The sequence below is a fragment of the Octopus bimaculoides genome, chromosome 24 (genome assembly GCF_046866305.1).
Source record: "Octopus bimaculoides isolate indiv1 chromosome 24, ASM4686630v1, whole genome shotgun sequence".
Lineage (NCBI taxonomy): Eukaryota > Metazoa > Mollusca > Cephalopoda > Octopoda > Octopodidae > Octopus > Octopus bimaculoides.
This window is the reverse complement of record NC_142951.1, coordinates 20113384-20134945: the sequence shown is the minus strand read 5'-3', so window position 1 is coordinate 20134945 and position 21562 is coordinate 20113384. Positions and strand designations below refer to the sequence as shown.

General features: G+C 40.1%; 2 protein-coding genes across 3 annotated transcripts in view; one reads left to right on the top strand and one right to left on the bottom strand.

The window, feature by feature from the left end:
• LOC106874422 (RPA-interacting protein A) overlaps positions 1-7584 on the bottom strand; it is a 61255-nt gene extending 53671 nt beyond the window's left edge. The window contains exon 1 of the mRNA XM_089341474.1: positions 6934-7584. The gene's annotated coding sequence lies outside the window, so the exon portion shown is untranslated. The remainder of the gene's footprint in view (positions 1-6933) is intronic.
• Positions 1-21562, top strand: part of LOC106874421 (PHD finger protein 12) — a 63101-nt gene that overhangs the window by 7086 nt on the left and 34453 nt on the right. For both annotated transcript variants that reach the window (XM_089341471.1, XM_089341470.1), the window contains exons 2-4: positions 17555-17736; positions 18353-18428; positions 20284-20470. In XM_089341471.1, coding sequence (XP_089197597.1) covers positions 20323-20470 — 148 coding nt within the window. In that variant the 5' untranslated portion in view covers positions 17555-17736; positions 18353-18428; positions 20284-20322. The remainder of the gene's footprint in view (positions 1-17554; positions 17737-18352; positions 18429-20283; positions 20471-21562) is intronic.

Here is a 21562-nt window from a genome sequence, read left to right as displayed (position 1 = left end):
ACTGGTTGGTGAATTGCATAGAGACAGTGCACAGCTGAGCAGAATCTTTAGTCCTGCTGAGAGCTAGACCTCCTTTACGGTGCTGGTGCCACAGAAGAAAAAACAAAGAAGCATTCTATAGATTGAGGTTAGGCAGAGTATCCAGTTTTAGAAACCATGCCAACACTGAACATGATGCAGTTCTTCAACACATCAGTTCCTGTGGTACTCAGGCAAACGTAAAATGATCTGTCTCTTATGCAATTAATTTTAATGAATTGAAGGGAGAAGTCAGATTTTGTAGTTGTGTGTTCAAATCATAATCACATCATTGTTTTAATGTCCACTTTCCCATGCTTGCATGGGTGAGATAGATGTAGTTGTGGCAGATTTTCTACAGCCAGATGCCCTTCCTGTCATCAACCTTCACCCGTTTCCAAGGAAGATTATATTTCTACATTGCCAGACATATGTATGACAGGCTTCTATCAGTTTCCATCTGCCAAATCCACTTGCAAGGTTTTGGTTGTTCCAAGGCTGTAGTAGAAGGTTCTGTGCAGTGGGACTGAACCTGAAACTTTGTGGTTGGAAAGCAAAACACTATGCCTGCACCCAATGTAGTCTATTTTTTTCTACAATTTTCTATTAATGATGTTTCCATCACTAATGTCTTATAAAAAGGATTGCCAAATGTAGAACTTTGATTTGGTTAACATATATGATTCTCTTCAACCAAATTGATTCTCTCCGCAGAGTAGTGGAGGTATGTGGCCTAGTGGTTAAGGTGTTGCACTCACACTTGCATAGTTTCAATTCCTGGACCAGGCAGTGCATTGTGTTCTTGAGTAAACCATTCCATTTCATGTTGCTGTAAATGAGTAACCCTGCAACAGACTGACATCCTGTTCCGGGGCAATGTTGTGATTTCGGTTACCATGCAAACTGGGTAACCAGTCCTTTGAGTCCTAGAACTGAAGACAATAATCTCCAAGGGTTGATGACGTGGATGGTGACGCCTGCTTGTTGGAAGAAAGAGTTTTTCAGCATTGGTAAAATTGAGATGAATTATGATCATTGCCAAGACTTCAACAGGAATTCATTTTACATGGGAAACAACAAATGCACCAAACAGTTTCTGCTTGTTAAAGGGACCTAAACATGTGAAGATGGTTCTCCCTTTTACAGAAGAAAAGCACTGTAAGATAGAGGCTTCCAAATCTTTGTTGAACAGCATGAAATGAGTAACAAATGGATAATTCCTTTTCTCCTCCCGATCAAGACAATTAATGCACACCTCAGTTTTGAGTTCTGTAATTCAGTGAGGTTCAAATATACCTTAACACTTTAGCACAATTAAATCAGCCATATCCAGCCCAAATATTCTGCTTATGTTCATACTGGCCACATCCAGCTTCTCACACCCGTCCTACAATGTCATTCTAAAAATATACAATCACATCATAAAAATTTTGAAGCTATGAGTAAATGCATGATTAATTGAACACAGCATGAATAAATAAGCATTACATTTGACAGAATAATGCTAAAGGGTTAAAATATGTCATCAAGAGATTTGACAAGACTAAACAGTCATGATGAACTTATCCACTTCCAACAGGGACAATGAATCAGCAACAATGAGGCCTTCTTATCCTTCATGAAAATGATACAGCATTCTGTAACTTGTGTCCACTTGGGAACTGGCCTATGGGTTTGCTTCATTCATGCACCTGCTGTATAGCAAGCACCAACTCCATGGGACATGTTGTTTATAGCCTTTCTCAGGGTGTGTCTTTATACTTTCTTTGTGAAAACATTGCTGCTATGTCAGATTCTGTCTTAGCATACATGGAACAACAAGCAATAGAGATGAAAAAAGCAAAGTACCCCAGTTGAAAGCCAATCTGCTGTTGGAAAAGGATAGATATACTGTACATACCAGTTAACATGAATAATTGTTTTGACGACTTCTTTTCCATAAAGTGCAAGGATAAAATTCATTTCAAGACCTTCAAATAGTCAATGGCAAAATGTGTACCACTTATTGAAAGACATGTTTATATTTGGATTACTGGAGAGTGATGCACACTGGCGGGTAATAGAGACAGAAGCTTCTCTATATTTCAAACAGCCTTGAGTTTTAGAGTTTCCTTCACCATGTTGTTTAAATGCTGTGAACCATCCGATGTGTTGCAGTTTTGGCTCAGGTATCATGATGATGTGTACCCTGTCTGGGGACACAGATTTCATCTCTGTACCCTGGTTTGGAGATAGGGTACACAGATGAAATCTGTAATGTCATCTTCATTGACAAGCTCAAGGATATAAATGGTCAAGAACTTCAAAACTATGGCCTCCTTAATCTAGCTATACTGACGTCAATGATTTAGCAACAGAAATGTTGAGCGACATATCATGTTGTCGGTGAACCCAAACTCATTGCAAACCAGAGGCCAGTCTTTCCTGCTGTTTTTAACTGCATTCATCATGAAGCTGAAGCTTGCTTCCTTGATGTCCATAGAGGGATTGGAAAGACATTCCAGATCAGTTGTTGCTTATCAAAGCCTGTCAGTATAAAGGTGTTATTGCAGGTGTTTCTTTAGAGGATGTTGCCACACTTCTTCCTGGGGGCTGTACAGCACATTCTGCTGCCAGACTCTTCTTGCTAAGAATTTGGGAATGATTGTCTGAGATAAATGTACAATGGCTAACAAGCGATTTCTGGAAGCCCTAAACAGGACATTGCAGGATAATAGATTTTACATTGCAGAAAATAACTAATATTGTCAGGTGATATCCATCTGACCCTACCTGTGATCCCAAAAAGAACTGATGCCAATGAAATCTGTTTGCTTTAGATTGTTATTGCTTTGAATTAAAGTTAACATCTTCAAGCTGTCACCAAACACAAACCAATCCTTTTGGAGATGAGCTATTTGGCCATTTTAGCAAAAATTTGTCAAAAGTCAAAAAAAGGAAGATTTCATTTTGATAATAATGGTGTCATGAATTCATTCCCACAAGTTCAATGGTTAAGACAGCAGATGAATTGATGCTGAAAGTGTTCATCAACTTGTAATCGGTTATTTAAACTGGTCATATCCAGCCCAAATATTCTATGTTTTACATTCAAATTGGCCATATCTAGCCTCTCACACCTACCCTTCAGTGTGATTCTAAAAATAAATCTCAAAGCTACAATATAATGCTTGATAAATCACCACCTCCAATGCCCCCTCCCCTCTCAAAGACTCCTTGTCTTGCAAAGTCACTTGGTGACCCCACCAGTGCAGGTGCCACTTAAAAAGTATCCAGTCCAAAATGTAAAATGGTTGGCATTCGGAAAGGCATCCAGTTGTAAAAACCTCGCCAAAATTGACCTCACCTGTGCTGGTGCCACATAAAAAGCACTGAGTCCACTCTATGGAGTGGTTGGTGTTAGGAAGGGCATCCAGCCGTAAAAACAATGCCAAAACAGACACAGAAGCATGGTCAGCTCCTGTCAAACCGTCTAACCCATGCCAGCATGGAAGGAGGATGTTAAATGATGATGAATTCAAAACAATTTGGTAAAATAGCATTATATTTAAGAGTAATCTGAACACTAAAGGGCTAACACTTTCTTAGCATATTTCTGTTGAAATCCACTGCTTTGCTTCAATTAATTTTCAAAATAAATAATTTACTAAAATAACTTTATTATTAAGCTGGTGTTTGGAATATAAATTAATATGAAATCTTCATGTAAGGTTTTAATTTAGATCACTTTAAAACAATAAATTTGTATTATAGAACCAGAGGCAGTGTCAGGTAGATTGTTCTCTCAAAAGGTTAACAAACACAAAAGTACTTTTCCGAAAAAGAAATGTTAGGGCATATGGCATCAACTGCAGTTGTCCCAACTATTTCTAGGAAATAGCTACAAATCAGTAAATACTGTTTTGGATTAGGAAGAAATAGTTCACTGTCCTGCAGAATTTAAAAAATCCAATGGAATCTTCAGGTCAACATCCAGACAGACTTAAGCTTAAAAGAAAAAAGCCCAATAATGCTGTTGTGTAATTTATATCAGCTGCAGTTATGCAATGGTTGAGAAGTTTATGCTCCATGTCATCCAATAATACCATTCTTAACTGGGTATATTAAAGGAAGGGATGCAAGTACACTTAGAACTCCAGTCATAACATTAGATTGTCATCATCATCGTTTAATGTCCATTTCCTATGCTAGTATGGGTTGGACAGTTTAACAATGTCAGGCTAGCTATAGAGCTGCGTCTTACTCCAATGTCAGCTTTGGTATGGTTTTTCACTTATAAGACTTTCCTTGTCCAAGGCTATAGTAGAAGATACTTGCTCTATGTGCCATGCAATGGAACTTTACTTCAGGCCACATGGCCAGGAAGCAAGCTTCTCAACCACACTGGGTGCTTTTTCATGCCACTAATGCTAGTGAAGTTGGCATGAAACTTCTGTTTCTAGAACACACTTAGCTTTATCATGTCAGTCAGTAACCATATCAGCTGCTGGACTGCCTTTTGAGGAATCCTCCTTAACTTGTGGCCAATTGTATGCAGGATACTCAGATGTTGAAAGCTTCCTATAATCTCTATTATTTATGCTCCTGATAGTTAAAACCCAAAACATCGAATATCCTGAGGTAGTTACTGACCTGACAATATTCAGAATCACCGAGACTATGATGGACACAGATCTAATATGTAAACTGGAGCTTATTGCAAGTCTTAAAATCATTTCTTTATCACTACATCTATTGCAGTTCAGATTTTTCAATGTGTGGATTTTCTGTGGCCACCTCACTTTCTCTATGTGTCATAAGAATGATTTTATTTCCATAGTTTCAACTCATATTCTCTTCACTAACAGTTTCAAACAAAATAAAACATTCATATTTATTTAATACTTCGATCTTACTTAATTAGATGTCATTTACATGACATTAATATTAAGCTCTTATCTGTAGCACAGTGTGAGATTCATTTTCTTATTTTTACGAATCAACTTTATTTTTGCTTGTAACTTTGTTAGTAACTCCATGTGAATTTGCCATGTAGCAGTTGAAATGTCACAAACATGCATATTTTAACTGGGATCCAGTCAAAAGCCCCATGGTTATATTATTCGTTTTTAGAATTTTTGGTTGAATGTATCGACCCCAGAACTTTTTTTCTTTTTTACATGTTGCAGTTATTAGACTGTGGCCAGCCATGCTGGGGCACCACCCTGAAGAATTTTTAGATGGCTGTATGCAACCCAGAATTTTTTTTAAGCTTGATCAAAACCACTTCTGTGATATAATTCATTTTTGTTTTTCTTTTTACTTGTTACAGTCATTAGACTTTGGCCATGCTGGGGCACCACCTTGAGGAATTTTTAGTTGATTGTATCGACCCTAGAATTTTCTTTAGATGATTTTCAACTGGCGCATGAAATTAAGCATAGGTCTCTCGACATGCTTGAAATAACAGCCAAATCTCTTGAAATTTTTTTATAACCCCACCTTTTTAAAATATTTTTTTTGGTTATTTTTCGTTTTTTTTTATTTTCTAAAAATCTTTTTACTTGTTTCAGTCCCTGGACTGCAGTCATGCTGGGGCACCACCTTGAAGAATTTTTAGTTGAATGTATCGACCCCAAATCATTTTTAGGTGATTTTCAACCAGTACAAAGTTAAGCCTAGAAGGTCTCTCCACATACTAAAAATAACAACCAAATCATACAATTTAAAAAAAAATAATTTCACGTAAACAAAAACGGAAATTGTTGTAAAAACAATATTATTTTCCAAAATTCCAATTTTTAAGTAAACAAAATATATTCAATCGAAAAACGGTGTCAAAACATCTATGTCCCTCATAATGGTATGTTCCTTGTGTTTCAATTATTTTCCTCGGCTTTAGAATAATTTATAAGTTTGAAAATGAAAATAAATCAACCTTAACATCAATAATAGAATAACGAAACACAAGACTCTTTACTACTCAATGTACATATTATCTGAATTCTAACAAAAGGGAAAGCATTTACTTCAAGAAACATGTAGAAAGAATAAAAACGATAAAAAGTACGTTTGAATGACTGGCCATCAGCGCTATAATTCTGTTAGACCTTCAACGGCCGGAGAAAGTTCAAAAGGTCAACTTATTCTCATCAATCTCTAAGTATTGAGAGAAGAAAACAAAAGACTTTAAATATACATTTTAAAATGCAGATTTTTCTGCTACCAAAAATTCTTCAAGCTGGTATCCCACTATGGCTACAGTCCAATAACTGAAACAAGTTAAAAGATTTTTAGAAAAAAGAAAAAAACCGAGTTGGTTATAAAAAAAATTTCAAGAGATTTGGGTTATTTCAAGCATTTGGAGTTATTTTCTAGGTTTAAGTTCGTGTGCTGGTTGAAAATCATTTCAAATAATTCTGGGGTCGTTAGATTCGACTAAAAATTCTTCAAGGTGGTGCCCCAGCATGGCCTCAGTCTGAAACAAGTTAAAGGTGGAAAAAAAAAAAGAAAAAATAATCGAAAAATATAACCCTGGGGCTTCTGTCCACTTTCACACTTGAACTATGGGGCTTTTGTCCTACACTCATTTTAACTAACCTAAATTTTGATTATGCCTAAACTATGCTTGGCGCTAACATTTCGAACATAATACATTTAAGTACTGGGTCTATTTTGTGAACTAAACTGGTAGAGTATTATTTGTTTCATCGTGACTTATTTTTTCACATGCGATTCAAAGTGGTTTTCTTTACTATTTAAGATTTACATTTCGCCATGGAAAATATCGCGCAGTGGAAGTTGGATAAATAAATATATATATGTAGAGAGAGAGAGACATTTACATTTAACGTAAATAATGGGGTTCTTAAATTCTTTGAACGATCTTTGATAATAAATGTGTGGGAAGATACGGAATATATTTTAGGTACTTACTGCCTTTCGTTGACACCGAAAATAATAAGGGGAGACAATCGTCGCGTTGTTCAGATTTTGAAGTGTTTTTCTTTTAAATCCTTGAGTTCGTCGTTATAAATCTATGGAACGAATTTGTTTCTGCAGGACTTTTGGAAAATACATAGGTTGAAATTAAATTTTACAGAGCTGTTTTCAAAAGTGGGTCTTAGGATTATATCGATAGCAGATCTTTCTCTCTACCTTCCTGACTTTGTTTATTCATAATTCTTCAAATGTATATTTTAAAATTACATTTTGCAGAATGCATTTTCGAAAGTGTAGATAACTTAATGTTTGATGTTTCAAATGTCAAAAATGCTAAAGTTACGTAAATTAGTGACAACAAAATCGGGATAGAAGAGAGGAGAGACGAAACTCCTTCAGAAGAATTCTTTTCTAAATTTTATCAACATGATTCTTATTTACATTCTCGAAAACGTATTTCTGCAAAATTTCATTTAGAAATATTCATTTTCAGAAAGTAACGAAGAAACAAAATCGGACGATATCATCGTTTTCGTCGGCGTCGTCGTCTTCGTCATCATCAACATCATCATCATCACCAGCGTCATCATCATCGTCATTTAATGTTCATTTTCCTTGCTAGTATGGATTGCGTGGCTTGACAGAAACCGGAAAGGTCAGGGGCCGCAGCAGGTGCCATCGTCTGTTTTGGCTTGGTTTCTATAGCTGGATGCCCTTCCTAAAGCCAACCACTTTTTAGAGTGTACTGGGTGATTTCTACGTGGCACCTGCTTTCACGCCAATGCTTTTTATGTGGCACCTTCGTTTTCTGTCGAGCAGATGAAGCAATATCACACGTTCACTCATTACATCAGACTTAGCTGAAAGATTAGCCTATGTGTGTGTGTGTGTATGCATTTATATATATATATATATATATATATATAGATAGATAGATAGATAGATAGATAGACATATATCATCATCATCATCGTTTAACGTCCGCTTTCCATGCTAGCATGGGTTGGAGGATTTGACTGAGGACTGGTGAACTGGATGACTGACTGCACCAGGCTCCAATCTGATCTGGCAGAGTTTCTACAGCTGGATGCCCTTCCTAACGCCAACTACACCGAGAGTGTAGTGGGTGCTTCTACGTGCCATTGGCACGAGGGCCAGTCAGGTGGTACTGGCAACGGCCACGCTCAAAATGGTGTTTTTTACGTGCCACCTGCACAGGAGCCAGTCCAGTAGCACTGGCAACGTTCTCATTTGAATGTTTTCTAACATGCCACTGGCACAGTGCCAGTAAGGTGACGCTGGTAACGATCACACTCAAATGGTGCTTTTTACGTGTCACTGGCACGGAAGCCAGACAGCTGCTCTGGCAATGATCACGCTCAGATGGTGCTGTTAGTGCTCCACTGGTACAGGTGCCAGTCATCGAATATGGTTCAATTACGATTTCGATTTCACTTGCCCCAACAGATCTTCACAAGCCGAGTTTAGTGTCCAATGAAGGAGAGGTTGGCATGGGTGCCAGTCGTCGAATTTGGTTCAATTTCGATTTCACTTGCCTCAACAGATCTTCACAAGCAGAGTTTAATGTCCAGTGATGTAAAGAGACGAATAAGTGAGCTGGCTACACTCCTGGCAGAGGCCACAGGTTATTGTCTCACCTGGCTTGCTGGGTCTTCTCATGCACTGCATATTTCCGAAGGTTCCGGTTGCTAGTCATTGCCTCAGTGAGACCTAATGTTCAAAGGTCATGCTTCACCACCTCATCCCAGGTCTTCCTGGGTCTACCTCTTCCACGGGTTCCCTCAACCGCTAGGGTGTGGCACTTTTTCACACAGCTATCCTCATCCATTCTTGCCACATGACCATACCAGCGCAATTGTCTCTCTTGCACACCACATCTGATGCTTCTTAGGTCCAACTTTTCTCTCATCTTTTATCTTGTTTTCTTCATTAGAGTACAGTCATGCTGGAGCATCATCTTGAAGGATTTTATTTGAACTTATCGACCCCAGTACTTATATTTTGGTAAAATCTGGCACTTATTATATCATTGTCTTTACTGAACCACTAGATTATGGGCACATAAACACACTAACCTTGGTTGTCAAATAGTGGTGGGGAACAGACAGAGGTGTGTGTGTGTGTATATAATATATATACAGGGTGTGGTGAATATATTGTCATCTAAATTATGCAAAAATGAAAATAACACTGACATCTCATTTTAACAGATATGTTTACCAAGATTACATAAAAATATCTTGAAATACTACAGAATAAATTGATTCAATAAACTCGCCATTGGCTTCAACTTCGGCCTCCAGACGACTTCAGAATCTCCTGCAACTCTTCTGGATGGTCTCCTTGTTGAAGTTGGTGAATGCTGTCTTCAGTTCATCTTTGGTGTTACAAGGAGTTTTATTGGTCTCTCACTGAATTGCACCCCACACAGAATGATCAAAGGGGTTGCAGTCTGGGGAGTTAGATGGCCAGATGTTAGGGGGTGGTGTGGTTGCAGAAATTGTCTGACAGCCATAACTGGGTTCTCCTGCTTGTGTGGCATGGTGCAGAATCCTGTCACCAGACATAAGGTCTTCCAGCAGCCACACTCTTGACTCAGAGCAGCACTACCTCCTCCAGGCACTTGATGTAGGCTTCCATGTTGAGTCTGAGGCCATGTGGGAAGATGAATGGAGGCATAACATCGCCATTTCAAAGAAATCGACCCCAGGACTTATTCTTTGTAAACCTAGCGCTTATTCTATTGATTTCTTTTGTCAAACCGCTAAGTTATAGGGATGTAAACATACCAACATCCGTTGTCAAGCAACAGTGGGGGTACAAACAAAAACTTTTACATATATTTATATATATATATATATTAAATTCAAATTACGATGAACGTAAACAAACAAACAAAGTTTGCTTTTACATACATGCATGCATGAATGCATACACACATACATACAGACAGACAGAATAGTGAGGGATTATCAATCGGGGCAGAATACTTCGTAAGCTCTCTGTTTGCACACCAGGCTAACAATATTACTTAGATTAGTGAAGAACTCCAGGTAATCTTTTGGTAGAGTTCAAGGTTATGGTTCATCACAATTCTATATTGTAAATCTGTGGATGGGCTCAGACAAACTGGTTTTTACACAGAGTAATATATAAGAAACAAGTTAAAAATAACGGTCATTACATATTCTTCCTTTATTGGAGCAAATTTGGTTTACAGAAGTTTCCAGTAATCATTATAGTTGTAATGACTACTGGAAACGTCTGTAAGCCAAATTTGTTCCAATAAAGGAAAAACATGTAATGACCGTTATTTTTAACTTGTTTCTTATATATCACAATTCATCTCCCTCTTCCTTACTCTATTCTCTGATCCCTGTTCCTTGCAAGTATACCCTGGCTCTTACCGTCTCCCTTCTCCTGCTCTTGTTGTCTCCTACTCTCTCTCTCTCTCTTTCCCTTGCTCTCCCCTCTGACTGAGTAATCACGTATCTCCTTTAAAGCAGCACATCTCTTGTTAACTCCCACTCTCTCTCTCTAGGTAACTGTTTCTGCTCTCATTCCTGTTAACTCTCACTCTCTTTCTCTTCCTCTCACTCTCCCTTTCCTGGCTGGGTAACCATGCACCTCCTTTACAGCAAGACATCTGTTACTGCCTCTCTGTCACAAAATCACATCCTCCAGTGCCTCCTCCCCTCTCAAAGACTTTTTGTCTTGCAATGTCACTTAGTGACTCCACCAGTGCAGGTGCCACATAAAAAGCATCCAGTCCACACGGTAAAGTGGTTAGCATTTGGAAGGGCATCCAGCCGTAAAAACCATGTCAAAACTGACCTCGCCTGTGTGAGTGCCACGTTGAAAGCACTCAGCCCACTCTATGGAGTGGTTGGTGTTAGGAAGGGCATCCAGCCATAAAAACCATGTCAAAACAGACTCAGAAGTCTGGTGCAGGCTCCTTCCTGGCCAGCTCCTGTCAAACTGTCCAACCCATGCCAGCATGGAAGGGGGACGTGAAACAATACTGAGGATGATACACACACACACACAAACATGAATGAGTAGACGGTGGACAAATGAAAGAAAGTGACACTCAAAACATTTGGCTGGAATTACATATTTGGTGTAATAACAATTCACACCATTGCCAAATCAATCTTGTCTGTTGATTTCTATACACCTGACAAGATAGGTTCATTTGAGCCTTTGAAGTTGCATGGAGCTGAATCAAACTGTTATTAATTAGTATATATAGCCTAGCATGGAAAGCGGACATTAAACGACGACGACAATACGTACAGACATATATATATCATCATCATCATCATCATCATCGTTTAACGTCCGCCTTCCATGCTAGCATGGGTTGGACGATTTGACTGAGGACTGGTGAAACCGGATGGCAACACCAGGCTCCAATCTAATTTGGCAGAGTTTCTACAGCTGGATGCCCTTCCTAACGCCAACCACTCAGAGAGTGTAGTGGGTGCTTTTACGTGTCACCCGCACGAAAACGGCCACGCTCGAAATGGTGTCTTTTATGTGCCACCCGCACAAGCCAGTCCAGGGGCACTGGCAACGATCTCAATCGAAAATCCTACGGGAGCCAGTCAGGCAGTACTGGCAACGGCCACGCTCAAAATGGTGCATCAAATGTGCCACCCGCACAAGAGCCAGTCCAGGGGCACTGGCAACGATCTTACTTGGCTTGCCGGGTCTTCTCACGCACAGCACATTTCCAAAGGTCTCGGTCAGTAGTCATCGCCTTGGTGAGGCCCAATGTACGAAGGTCTTGCCTCACCACCTCAGCCCAGGTCTTCCTGGGCCTACCTCTTCCACGGGTTCCCTCAACTGTTAGGGTGTGGCACTTTTTCACGCAGCTATCCTCATCCATTCTCACCACATGTCCATACCAGCGCAATCGTCTCTCTTGCACACCACAACTGATGCTTCTAATGTTCAGCTTTTCTCTCAAGATACTTACACTCTGACGGGTATTCACATTGACATTACACATCCAACGGAGCATACTGGCTTCATTCCTTGCGAGCTTATGTATGTCCTCAGCAGTTACAGCCCATGTTTCACTGCCATGTAGCATGGCTGTTTGTACGCATGCGTCATACAGTCTGCCTTTTACTCTGAGTGAGAGTCCTTTTGTCGCCAGCAGGGGTAAGAGCTCTCTAAACTTTGCCCAGATCTACCTTTCAGCGTGCCGACGTTGAAAGTGCCAATCCTAACAGTATGGGTGTTGGGGGTGTGGGCCTGTAGCCTGGGAAGGGGGAAAGCAGTGTCGTGTACCTACCGCCTGACTGGCCTTGTAGGGTTTTCGAGCGAGATCGTTGCCAGTGCCCCTGGACTGGCTCTTGTGCGGGTGGCACATAAAAGACACCATTTCGAGCGTGGCCGTTTTCGTGTGGGTGACACGTAAAAGCACCCAGATAGCGGAAGCTATCGACTACCTCTAGTTTTTCACCCTGGAATGAGATAGAAGTTGTTTCCTGTTTGTTTACAGTCTTTATTGCACTTGAACATCTGCCACAAACAAAAACTAACTTGCTAGTTAACCTGCCTTTGATGTTGCTGCACCTCTTATGTGTCCATAGCTTGCACCGGGTACATCTTATAGAGTTACTACCTACTCCTTTTCTACATACTGAGCAGGGCCATCTACCTGAAGGGGTTTGTGTTTTATCTACCTTCCTACTTATTAGGATTTTGGTTTTAGCTAGGTTGACTCTAAGGCCCTTCAATTCTAGACCTTGCTTCCACACCTGAAACTTCTCTAGTTCTGATAGTGACTCCGCAATTAGGGCAAGGTCATCAGCATAGAGGAGCTCCCAGGGGCAACCTGTCTTGAACTCCTCTGTGATTGCCTGGAGGACTATGATAAATAAGAGGGGGCTGAGGACGGAACCTTGGTGGACCCCTACCTCTACCCGGAATTCATTGCTGTACTCATTTCCAACCCTCATCTTACTGGCAGCATCTCTGTACATGGCTCGCACAGCTCTCACTAACCATTCTTCTATCCCAAGTTTCCTCATTGACCACCAGATAAGGGATCGGGGGACCCTGTCAAAGGCTTTCTCCATGTCAACGAAAGCCAGGTACAGAGGTTTATCCTTAGCTAGGTATTTCTCCTGCAGCTGTCTCACTAAAAATAAGGCATCAGTAGTGCTTTTACCTGGCACTAACCCAAACTGCATCTCATCTAAATTGATTCGCTCCCTAATTAGTTGGGCTATGACCCTCTCTGTAACTTTCATAACCTGATCTAACAGCTTGATGCCTCTGTAATTATTTGTATCTAAAGCGTCACCTTTACCTTTGTAGCAGTTGACTATGATGCTGCTACACCAGTCATTGGGTATGACTCCTTCGTGTATCACCTGGTTTGTAATATGGGTGACTAGGCTATAGCCAACACTGCCAGATATTTTGAGCATCTCTGCAGTGATTCCTGATGGGCCGGGGGCTTTCCCGGTCTTCATACTCTTAATTGCTTTATCTACCCTGGTACTATCAACTCGGATAGCTGGTCCCTCTATTGGGTCGACATACGGCAGGCTCTCTTCCTCCCATTCATTCTCTTTATTAAGCAATCTATCGTAGTGGCATCTCCAGACCTCTTTCTTTGCATCCTCATTTAGTGCAAGCGTACCATCATCCATGCGAACACATTTCTCTCCTACAACATCACTATTCTCTCTCCTACACTGTCTTGCAACACGAAATACCTCGAGTCTTTGGTCCTCACGGCGCAGAACATTGGCAAATCTTTTCTTATCTGCTTCCCCTCTGGCTAAATAAACCTGTCGCCTAGCCTCCCTTCTGGCACATTGGTACAATTCCCTGCTACCACCGTTCTTCCAGTCCTTCCAAGCCTGTTTCTTTTGTCTAATAGCCCTGTCTACCTCCTTGTTCCACCACCACGTTACTCTGGGTCGGGAGGGGACCTTACACCACCCACAAATCTGGTTGGTGGCTTTCAACAGGTTGTCCCGCAGAAATCTCCAATTGTCTTCCACGTTGTATGATGCTATATCCCCTTCTATTTCGTTAAATGCTTCAAGTAACTTGTCTCTAAGTCTCTCTCCATTTGCAGGGTCTTTAAGCTTCCACACCCTTCTCCTCCAAGCCGGTCTAATTCTGGGCACCCATTTTGCCTTGATCCCAAAGTCGCTAACTACTAATCTATGTTGTGGGGTACATTCTTCGCCAGGGTAGGTTTTGGCATTTATAAGCCGCCCTCTTTCCCTATTTCTGGCGAGGATGTAGTCGATTTGGCTAGAGTGTCTGCCGGAGCGGTAGGTGACTAGGTGACTGGCAGGTTTCCTGAAGTTGGTATTGCAGACCATAAGATCGGTTGCATCACAGAACTCCTGCAGTCTGGTTCCCTCCTCGTTGCGGGAACCGAAGCCATAGCCTCCATGTATGCCATGGAAGCCTCCAGCACGACGTCCGACATGACCATTGAAGTCTCCAGCCACAAAGAGAAGGTCCCTGTCACTCGTCGACGAGGTAGTTTGCAAGAGGGTGTCATAGAATTGGTCTTTCAGACCATCTGGTAGCCCCGGTTGAGGTGCATAGGCTGAGATGACAGTAGCTAATCTATGATGAAGCACTAGTCTAATCTTAAGTACTCTGTCACTTACTCTAACGACCTCGATTACCTTATCCACCCATTTCTCCGCTAGAAGTATTCCTACGCCCCCGACCCCGTCAGTGTTCCCTGCCCAGAAAATCTTGTACCTGTGTTCTTTGCCTGTGAGGAACCTCGCAGAACCTCCTCTCCATCTTACTTCCTGGATGCAGCACATATCTACGCGTCTCCGTTCAAGCATCTCAACAATTTCACCAGATCTACCTTTCAGCGTGCCGACGTTGAAAGTGCCAATCCTAACAGTATGGGTGTTGGGGGTGTGGGCCTGTAGCCTGGGAAGGGGGAAAGCAGTGTCGTGTACCTACCGCCTGACTGGCCTTGTAGGGTTTTCGAGCGAGATCGTTGCCAGTGCCCCTGGACTGGCTCTTGTGCGGGTGGCACATAAAAGACACCATTTCGAGCGTGGCCGTTTTCGTGTGGGTGACACGTAAAAGCACCCACTACACTCTCTGAGTGGTTGGCGTTAGGAAGGGCATCCAGCTGTAGAAACTCTGCCAAATTAGATTGGAGCCTGGTGTTGCCATCCGGTTTCACCAGTCCTCAGTCAAATCGTCCAACCCATGCTAGCATGGAAGGCGGACGTTAAACGATGATGATGATGATGATTATGTGAGTGGATTTGGTGGCTAGTCACAAAATTAGAAACCAAAAGGCACAATTTTCACTTTACCATTTTACCAAATCAGCCACTGATTCCTTTGGTATTTTCTATAAATTATCAAGACAAGTTCAGTTTAGCCCTAGGCAATAAAGTGTCACTAATGAGGATTAATTCAATCTGAAATCATTGATAATCTGACACTCTCACTTGTTGTTGGGAGGTTGTCACCTTTGTTAGTCAACAGATAAGGGCTTTGTCTTTTGGTGACGATATATATAAATATATATATATCTGTTTTTGTGTCTGTGTTTGTCCCCCCCATCAATGCTTCACAACCGGTGTTGGTATGTTTATCCCCCCCCCCCGTAACTTAGCGGTTCAGGAAAAGAGACCGATAGAATAAACACTAGGCTGAAAAAAATAAGTCCTGGGGTTGATTTGTTTGACTAAAATCCTGTAAGGCAGTGTTCCTGCATGGCCACAGTCAAATGACTGAAACAAGTAAAAAAAATAAAAGAATACATATTATATAAAATATATGTATCTATTGGATTCAGTCTGACCTGGTATTAAACAGCATCAACAGCCATCATTGCACATCCAGCTTCACTGATGACAAACAATAAGTGTAATGACTGACCAATGTTTTTACTGTTGTATCTTATTTTATAAATGTGACAAGTGAGTCATTGTTAATTCATTGAGTTTGGATAAACTAGGACACATCTAGTGATTTAGTCAGCATGAAGACAAACATCTCTGCTTAGTTAAACCACCTTGACATGTAAGCATGGCAAAGAGGACACCTGTGGGGAAAATTAACGTGAGATATTTTTCAGTGTCCATTGCTGTCATTTGTTAGTAAAAAAGACTCTGTAACAGCTTAGATATGTTGAAAGACACACCAGGATGGTTGTGGTTGGTCACATTTATTGTCATTTATTGTCAATTTGATTTATTCTTTTGACTTTCTTAGAAACAGGTTTGTTTACTCACTTACATGTATCGTTGTTAGAATTTCTCTCTCTCCTTCTCTCTCTCTCTCTCTCATTCTGTGTGTGTGTGTCTATGCATGCATGTGTGTGTATGTATGTACATATATGTGTGTGTATATATATATATATATATATATATATATACACACACACACATAAACATACACATGCACACACACACACATACACACATTTATAGGGACTGATCCCTTTGGTTCCAAAGCCATTCCAGATTACTGAGTTTTCCAAACAAGGGCTGGTTGCACTGTAAATAAAGCAAATATTAAGTAAAGATTGGCACAGTCTTTTGACTTACCAGCTCTTGTGAAACTGTCTAACCCATGCCAGCATGGAAAGCAGATGCTAAATGATGATGATGATGATGATGATGATGATGTTAGTCCTTTTGTTACCATATTTCTGTTGGAATACACTGCTTTTGTTAATTTTGAAAATAAGGGCTTAGTCAGTTATTAAGCTGGTGTTTGGAATAGAAATTAGCTTTAAATTTTGATGGAAGGTTTTAATTTAAATCACTTTAAAACAAGAAGTTTGTACCAGAGAATGATGGGCTGTCTCAGGTGGGATTATTATCAAAAGGGTTAATAGGACTCAGTTGTAATACACATTGAGAAAGAATGTGGAGGTATGGAATGTAGTGTGTGGGCATGGATGATGATGATGATGAATGGGTAAAGAAGTGCTAAGTGATCCCGAGGGAACGAAGCTGCAGAAGAGGAAGACTGAAGAACACACAAGAAAAAGTGGTGACGACTAATCTCAGAAAGTTAAGTCTTATGAAGGAAATAATAAATGTCAAGACAGTTTGTTAAAAAAAAGACCCAGCCATCATAAAACAAGCATGGGAACAATTTACTGTGCAACCATGTGTATGACTGTGTCCATTGTCATCATTTAGCATCCATCTTCCTTGTTACCATACGTTGGATGGTTTGACAAGGTGGAGGACTGCATCCAGCTCCAATGTCTGTTTTGGCCTGGTTTCTATGGCTGGATGCCCTTCCTAATGCCAACCATTTTACATAGTATACCAGATGCTGTTTTCATGGCACCAGCACTAGTGAGGTTGCTAAATAACTTGCAACACAGAGAAAAAACCTTCAACTGAACAGGGTTGCAGTAGAAGGAAAAGTGGCTTAATGCCTGGCGTTGAGAGGCTAAAGTATGGTAGAGGGATAAGCACAGGTGTCTTGAGAGATGTGGCTTTTATATGTATTCTGACTTGTCTGTTAAAACCTAGTTGTCTGTCTCTCTGATAACCTTATCTGCCTGTCTTTGACTCATTTTTGTCCTTCATTTTACCTCCATTAACAGCAAATCTTAAAGTTGGTAGCTCCACCAACCTCTGAAGATCCTTCCAGAAAACCCAAAAGACCGGTGAGAGAGTACCGACGCCCTGGACGTACTGTCAACCACGATTGTTGTGATAGCTGTAAAGAAGGTGGTGACCTACTGTGCTGTGACCGATGTCCAGCTGCCTTTCATTTGCAATGTCAGTAAGTATATGTAAACTCTCATCATATCGATTGTTTCCATTGTCCTCTTTGGTCCCATTTCTCATCAGTTGTTATTTTTGTGTGTGTGTGTGCACCACTATGAAAACTGGTATTGGTTTATTTACATCTCTGTAACTTAGCATTTCAGCTAAAGAGATCAACAGAATAAGTATCAGGCTTAGAAATAAAATAAGTACTGGGGTCAATTTGTTTTACTAAACCCTTCAAGTCAGTGCCCCAGCATGGCCACAATTCAGTCACTTAAACAAGTAAAAAATAAAAAAGCTGTACTGTCAGTTAATATTCCTTTGAGAAGTTATATTCATCCCCATTTAAACGTGAATGTTCTGTTAGAACAAACTATACTGCAGTAGATAACCTGAGAGAAACTGTCATATTGGCTGTTGGTTTCAGAGTTTCTCTCATTGGTATCCACTGTAATTTAGTTTGTTCTTACAAAACATCCACGTTTAAGGAGGGATAAATATTACCGCACAGTATTAATACTGCCTCTGTTGTTAATATATATTTTTTGTAATATTCAACATTATGTTTCTTTATTAAAATATATTTTGAATAGCTTGCTAACTACTTGTTCTGGCATCTTCTTTTTCAGTGATCCCCCTTTAACAGAAGATGACGTACCATCTGGAGAGTGGGTTTGTCGTCGTTGTACCTTATTAGCTGCTGAGGTGAGTTGTATGTTCATTCAATTATGAATTGGAAGCAGCACTGGTGTTTTAAACATTATCGACTTCATATACTCAATGTAAGTGTTTTGCTTGAAAGTCATAGACTGGTGTTTTAGCACCCAGTGATTTGAGGGAGTCATCCCCACTGCACTAAATCACAGCATATTGGCGAACAAGCAAAACACATATATTGCATATTTGCAATCGGTAATGGAGCATCAGACTTAAAAATGGGTCCTGGAGCAGGGTTTATTCAACTGCAACCTTTCTAGGCAATGCCCCAGCATGGTTGCAGTCCAATGATTGAATCATACGAAAGGTAAAAACATGGTGGAAATTTTCCAGAACTATTATTCTTGGAGATTACAGAGGCTTGGCAACCAGACAGGAAGTTTTCTATTCACCAATTTATGTTATTTCTTCTCATGAAGTTAAGTATTTTTCTCTTTGAGTAAATAGTGGGGAATGGAGTTGAAGATTTTGCTTGGTGTTATTGAAAGCTAAAACGGTACAATGGGGAAGGTTTTCAGTTGTTGTATAGCATTGGTGTGGGTTCTGGTGCCACAGCAAAAGCACTGGTGATGATGCCATGTAAAAGGCATTCTGTAAAGTGGTTGGCATTGGCAAGGGCATCCAGCCATAGAAACCAAGCCAAAACAGACTATGAACCCTGACTTTGCCAGTTCTTGTCAAGCTGTCCACCCTGTGCCAGCAGATATTAAATGCCAACCACTTCACAGTGTGGACTAGGTGCTTATATACTATTGATTTTGTCATATTTCAAATAGACTTGAGAAGTTAAACACTTTGATGATGATGATGATGATGTTGAAGCCACCATAAATTTTTTCATTTTAGGAACTTTGCAGGATATTATTTTGACTCCTGTACTTGATTAGTACTTATTTTTTTGCAACACGGCAAAGTTGACCTCAGAGCAATTTGAACTTAGAACATAATGAAATCATCATCATCATTAAATGTCTGTTGTCCATGCTGGCTTTGTTGGATGGCTTGACCAGCGCTGGAAGGCTGCACCAAACTCCAGTCTGATTTGGCATAGTTTCTACAGCTGGATGCCCTTCCTAACACCAACCACTCCAAGAGTGTAATGGGTGCTTTTATGTGCCACCAGTACATGTGCCATTTGCACGATTCCAGTATCTGCCACAACTACAATTTTACTAGGCTTGATGGGTCTTCTTCTCAAGCATGGTATAATACTAAAGGTTTCGGTTATTCGTCATTGCCTCTGTGAGGCCCAACTCTTGAAAGGTGCTGTTCACGTGCCACTGGCATCAGACACTTTGCCTCTGTGAGGCCTAACTCTTGAAAGGTGCTTTTTACATGCCAGTTACGTGCCACCAGCATCAACCACGACTATGACTACGACTTATAAGCATTTTATTTTATTGTATTGTATTGGTCAGGCAATGTTCTGGGATGTACAACCCATTACTTCCTCTCCTCCTCCTCCTCCCTAACTTCTACTACTTAATTCCCCTCCCCACTTTTTCTTTTTCTGTGTTTCTTTGGTGAGGTAGTAATGAAATTTTTTACATGGATAATTTAATCTTTTATACTTTTAATGTTTGTTTTATTTCTTTTCCTCCTGTAAAAATATTTTATTGAGAAAAGTCTACAGAAACTATGAATATTGCCTCTGTTCTTCAAAGTAAATAAGAAATATGTTGTGAACTTTAAAAAAATGATCATCAAAGAGTTGATATGGGTTTAAACAGCAAAAATTAAAACTATTGATCATAGGAACTGTTTCTACTGTCTCCAATTTTTAATTCTTATTTGTTATCATTCAACCATTCTGTTTTCTATTTTTTTTATTTTGCACTTCCAGTCTGAAGCGAAACGTTCTGTAAAAGATGGAGTCACCGAGATGGAAGTTGAAGAAGAGGAGGAAGAAGACATGAATGAGGACACAGACCAGTTACATCCTTTGCTTGTGCTTGCTAAGGCTGCTCGCTACACCAACCCAACTCAGTTTGAGCTTCCAAAGGAGATAGTTTGTACAGAACCTCTTCCAGGTAAACTAAACCAGCTAATTAATTTTTATTTATGTGTAGACTTCTAATTTTGTCAGCAGTATTTATTGACCATCATCATCATCATTTTCATCATTGCAACCCATGCTCGCATGGGTTAGACGGTTTGACTTGGGACTGGTGTGTTATGTCCCCATAACTTAGCAGTTCAGCAAAAGAGGCTGATAGAATAAGTACTAGGCTTTAAAAAAGAGAAAAAGTACTGGAGTTGATTCAGTCGTCATCATCATCATCACCATTGTTTAATGTCCTCCTTCCATGCTGGCATGGGTTGGACAGTTTGACCGGAACTGGTCAGGCAGGAGCTTGTGCCATGCTTCTGTGTCTGTTTTGGCATGGTCTTCACAGCTGGATGCCCTTCCTAACACCAACCACTCCACAGAGTGGGCTGAGTGCTTTTTACAAAGCACATATGTAGGCGAGGTCAGTTTTGGCCTGATTTTTACAGCTGGATGCCCTTCCAAATGCCAACCACTTCACAGTGTGGACTAGGTGCTTTGTAAGTGAAATCCATAAAGGGTAACATGATAATTATTTTCTTTGCTTGGAGTGAACATGGGATCAATACAGCAACTTCAGTTATCGTAAAATCAATAAAATCATAAAGAAAATTATATACTATTGATTTTGTCATATTTCAAATAGACTTGAGAAGTTAAACACCTTTAAATCTAACTAGATATTTACTTATTAGCGAAACCCATTTCTGTTGTGGCATTTTGTAGTTGACTAGCCTTTTATAGGCTCCACACGTTAATCTTTAATTAATGATTGGTCATTTGACCTCAATTCATTCAAAAAAAAATTCAAAGCCAGTGCCCCAGCAAGGCCACAGTCTAATAAGTGAAACAAGTGAAAAATGAAAGGTAAAAGATATAGAATCATATTTTGGTAGAAAATGGCTTTATCTCACATTATCTTGAAGCTAGCAAGATTTTAATGATATGATTCTTTGATTTTAGACATTGTAGGGTAAGTGTGAGAGGCTGGATCTGACTGGTTTGAACATAAAAATGGTAGAATATTTGGAAAACATAGCTGGTTTAAATGCTGAATGGTTAAATATATCAACAC